Genomic DNA, 4642 nt, shown 5'->3' with positions numbered 1-4642 from the left:
TGCACTGCATGTGGGGTGTTGGGGAGACTGGGGGCCAGGATACACTCACCTGTGGGGTGTTACGGCAGACTGGGGGCTGGGGTGCTCCCACCTGTGGGGTGTTAGGATAGAGTAGGGGCCGGAGTGTGCTCGCCTGTGGGGCGTTGGGGAGAGTGGGAGCCCGGGTGTGCCCACCCGTGGGGTGTTGGGGAGAGTGGGGGCTGGGGTGCACCCATCCATGGGGTGTTAGGGGAGACTGGGGGCTGGGGTGCGCCCACCTGCGGGGTGTTAGGGGAGACTGGGGGCTGGGGTGCTTCCACCTGCGGGGTGTTAGGGGAGAGTAGGGGCTGGAACGTGCCTGCCTGTGCGGTGTTAGGGGAGAGTGGGGGCCGGGGTGTGCCTGCCTGTGCGGCGTTAGGGGAGAGTGGAGGCCGGGGTGTGCCTGCCTGTGGGGTGTTGGGAAGAGTGGGGGCTGGGTGTGCCTGCCTGTGGGGTGTTGGGGAGAGTGGGGGCTGGGGTGCGCCTGCCCGTGTGCCATTGTCTTGCCGGGTGCTCGATGGTGTCGGCCACGGTCCTGTGATGGCTGATGACACTCTCTTCATACATTCCAGTTATTCTTCATGACAGTGCACCCCTAAACTTAGCAGCTTAAATAGTGTGCTTTTTCCTCAGTTTGGGTGGGTTTGGGATCGGGACGTGGCTCAGCCAGGTCCCCAGTCAGGGTCTCTTCTGGGGCTTCGTGAAGGCACTGGCCGGGCCGCTGCCATCTCAAGGCCTGCGTTGGGGAGGGTCTGCTTCCAGGCTCCTCATGGGTTGTCTTTGGGACCTGGTGCCTTGTGGGCTGTTGGCTGGGACCCGTTCGAAGTCCTTACCACATGGGCCCCTCCACAGGGCAGCACACAGTGTGGCAGCCGGCTTCATTGGAGGCTGAGAGAGGTGGTGGAAGCCACGCCTTTTGGATGGAGGCAGCTCTGGCTTCTGTGTGTTCTGTTCTTGGGGAGGGAATCTCTGGGCCCAGGCCACACCCCATGGAGAGGAATGCTGGGAGGCGGGGGTGTGGGGCCATCTGGGAAACTGCCCTGACTCTCCCTGTTTGCTAGACTTGGAAACTGAGTCCCAGAGACCTAGGCTGGGTCATTCAAGGCAGGCTGATGGCGTCAGCACCAGGGTGTGAGTTCTGGTTCTGCCTCCGAAGCCCAGGTTGTTTATCCTCTGGGAGTCTGCCCCAAACTCTCACCGGATGCCTTTTCTGCATGAGGCCCAGTAAGCAGGGTCCACAGCCAGGCTGCCTGCCCTGCACTCACCCTTGGCAGGAGTGGCTGTGTCACAGGGGCCTTGCTCAGTGCAGAGCTGGGCTGCATGTTTTGAGCACATCCTCTCACTGCTCCTCACAGCAGCTCTCTGCTTAAGACTGCATTCCCATTTTATGGAGGGGACTCTGCGTAGCACTGTGTTCCCATTTTACGGAGGGGACTCTGCATAGCATGGCGTTCCCATTTTACTGAGGGGGAAGTGGAGGCATGGAGCGGCTCAGGAGCCATGCAGAGCCATGCAGAGCCATGCAGCAAGTAGGTGTACAGCAGGCCTGACTGTGATCCAGGTCCCAGGGCCTGTGCTGTGGCCCCTTCATGGCGTGTCTGGGGGATGATGATGCAGAGGCCCCAAGTGGGTGTGAAGAGGGCTGCACATTGGTGCCTTTTGAGGGGCGTTCAGGAGGCAGGATATGTAGGAACTGGTGGTGGGTGAGATGCAGGACCTGGTGATGAAGGGCTATGTGTGGCCTGGGTGGTGGCCATTCAGGAAGGGGCTGTCAGGAGGCAGAGCACGTCCTGAAGGCTGAGCGCACCCCCAGGGAAGGTGCTGGTCCTGTGGTCTGTGTACTTATCATTGTGCTTTCTCTCCCGATTTTCCATCATCAAAACTGGACACCAGGTGAGGATATTCTGGAATCGGGGCCTGTTTCGTGGCTCACACCAGGCTCTTCCTGGCGGTTCGTGCTGATGGTGGTGCCTCAGGGTTTTTCCTTCTTATCCAGTCTCTGTAAATGTAAAGCGCGTGGAATTTTCGCAGGCATCCTTTGAGATTTAGAGTGACACTAAATTATTGATTTCAGTCATCAGGGTACAGTGTGTGTTAGGTTTTGGGCTGCAGAGCTGATCTGAGGATGCTTTCATCTGCACAGGTATCAGCGTGGCTGCCGATCTTTGGCTGCAAATCTGCAGCTCCTCACTCAGGGTCAGAGTGAGCAGAAGCAGAAGCCGCCCCTCCTGACCTCAGATGACAATGAAGATGACGACGTCCCAGAGGGTGTGGAGAGCGTGATAGGTGTGTGCGGCCTAAGCCGTGGCCTCGGGTCTTGGGCATTGTCGGGCTGTGTCGTTCCCCCGCCCCCCGCCACCTGCTCCAGGACTGCACTTCCTCCTTCCCCGTCCCCCTCGCCCAGTGCACGGCTGCTGCCCGTCCTCTGGCTCTGGAACCCTACCTGTTTCTGCCTGTGGGCAGTCTCTTCCTGTGTGCCATAGAAGCCCCTTTTCCTGCCGCCTCCCCACCTTCCTGACCTGCTTGCTGTCAGGGGCTGGGCATGTCTGCGGGAAACAGTTCTCCCAGGAAATTGACGTGGGGTCCCTGGGGCTCAGGTCTTTGGCTCATTTGCCCCTAAACCCTGCTTAGCTCCTAAACTCAGGAGCCATTTCGAACTCCCTTAAACCACGTTGCACTTTGCAGGGGTTTCCATCCCCTGCCCTGTCCCCTCCTGTGGGGCCTCTGCTGCACAGAGACCAGCCTGGGAAACAAAGTGAGCCCTTTGAGGCGGCCATCCTGGGACTGGCTTCTGTCCCCACACTGCCCCGCCCTCTTGCATGGGTTGGATGAGGTCTTCCCCGGCTCCAGGCAGGGCTTCCTCATGTCCCCTCCCCTGTGAGGCCCCCATCCTCCCAGTATCTCCCAGCCTCCTGATGGGCTGGCAGGGCCTTGCCGCCTGTACTGTGCCGCGCTCTGCTCACATCCCCTCAGCTCCCTCCAGGGCAGGTTTCTGCCTGGAGTTGTCCACACCCCACCTCGACCGTGACCCTCAGGGCGCCCGCGGCACTGTTGCCAGCCCTGAGCCAGCATGCACTCTGGCTCTTCCCTTGACCTTTGCTTCTCAGAGGCCTCCCAGGTTGCGTGGTGGGTGCCTGTATCTGTGCTGGGCGGCTCCGCATCCCAGGTGGGTCCCTGGGTCTGCCGCTTCCCCACGTCTGCTGCCTGCCCCAGGCTCGCTCTGTCTCCCATCCCCTGCAGGCAATCCCCTCTGCCCTCATTCCAGCTGCCGTGCTGGCTCCAGACTGTCCCTCCACCCTCACCTGTAGTCATTCAGCGAGCTTCTCGGTCAGGTCTTCCCGGGGCTGCTTGGTGCCCTTGGGCCCAGGTTTCCACCCTGCTGAGGCTTGCAGGGTCCTCACCATGTGACCCTACCCCCCCCTTGCATCCTCTAGGCTTCTGTGTGGTTCTTCTTAAGGTTCAGCCTGTCACCAGGGCCTGGTCCCCGAGAGAGCACGTCTTCATGCAGCCACTGGCCAGGGGTTTTCTCTAGGAAGCTTTTCCCAGCCCTCCTTGGTCCCATGTGAGCTGTGGGCCCTTCCCCTGGCCTGGGTGGGGCCCTTGATGTTGGCCTTCACCTGGGGGCAGGCAGCTGCTCCCGTCGCCTGCTCTGATGGGGTAGAGCTGCTTCATAGGAACAGATAACTTAGGAACATGGATTTATGTGATTATCTGAAAACACAGAGAAGGAAATGTTCTTTTCCTGTAAATGTTACTCTGAATGTAATTCCCTCCAGTGTGTGTACTGAGTAGTGCATGGGCTGGGTCACCTTACAGCGGGAAGACTAGGAGCTTTGTGCAGACCACCATGCATCGCCTTCTTCTTCCTACAGAGCAGCTGCTGGCCGGGCTGAAGGACAAGGACACTGTCGTGCGGTGGTCTGCAGCCAAGGGGTAGGTGTCGCCACCCTGCAGAGTGGGCCGGCCTCTCGGCCACTGTGCCGAGCCTTTTGAATCAGGAGAACTTCGCGTGCGATTCAACAGATACAGATTCCCAAGCGCTTTGGAGCGCAGCGTGGCTTCCTCTAACTGACGCGTGTCACTTTATGCGTTGGTGTGAAGATGATTCCTGAGGCGGAGCCCCAGGCTCCTCCATCCTCCTGCCCTGGCTGGCCCTGCCAGGTCACAAGCAGGCTGGGTTTGCCTGTTTATCCTGTAAATGTTCCCATTTTTCTCACATCCTCATCCCTGTGCCCCCACTGATGGGGTCACGGCTCCTACAGTGATGGTGCTCAGGGAAGGGACATTTTCTGTGGGGTGAGCAGGTACGTGCGGGAGCTGATGTGCAGCCCGGGCCTCCGAGGAGGTCGTGGGGGCAGATCCAGTGGGGCCAGGCCTTGAGCATAACTGGTGGAGCCCTGGCCTGGAGGAGCTGGTGGCTTCGTGGGCTCGGGGCTGTGCAGGGACAGCAATAAATACACGTGATGCTGAGGTGTCAGGGGGGCCCCTGCTGTGGAGGAGATGAGGCAGGTGCAGGGACCGGCAGTTGCTGAGGTGTCGGGGGGCCCCTGCTGTGGAGGGGACGAGGCAGGTGCAGGGGCCGGCAGGTGCTGAGGTGTCGGGGCGGGGGGCCCTGCTGTGGAGG

General features: G+C 60.4%; 1 protein-coding gene across 4 annotated transcripts in view; it reads left to right on the top strand.

Moving 5' to 3' along the window:
• Positions 1 to 4642, top strand: part of TBCD (tubulin folding cofactor D) — a 196147-nt gene that overhangs the window by 45218 nt on the left and 146287 nt on the right. For 3 of the 4 annotated variants that reach the window (XM_017524704.1, XM_017524703.2, XM_037737130.1), the window contains exons 10-11: positions 2162 to 2304; positions 3891 to 3951. The exons of the other annotated variant lie outside the window; for it this stretch is intronic. In XM_017524704.1, the coding sequence (XP_017380193.1) occupies positions 2162 to 2304; positions 3891 to 3951 (204 nt within the window). The remainder of the gene's footprint in view (positions 1 to 2161; positions 2305 to 3890; positions 3952 to 4642) is intronic. 4 annotated transcript variants of the gene reach the window in all.

This window comes from Cebus imitator, unplaced genomic scaffold, assembly GCF_001604975.1.
Source record: "Cebus imitator isolate Cc_AM_T3 unplaced genomic scaffold, Cebus_imitator-1.0 Scaffold36, whole genome shotgun sequence".
NCBI classification, from domain to species: domain Eukaryota; kingdom Metazoa; phylum Chordata; class Mammalia; order Primates; family Cebidae; genus Cebus; species Cebus imitator.
The sequence above is the reverse complement of the archived record's forward strand: the minus strand, read 5'-3'. Positions and strand labels throughout refer to the sequence as shown.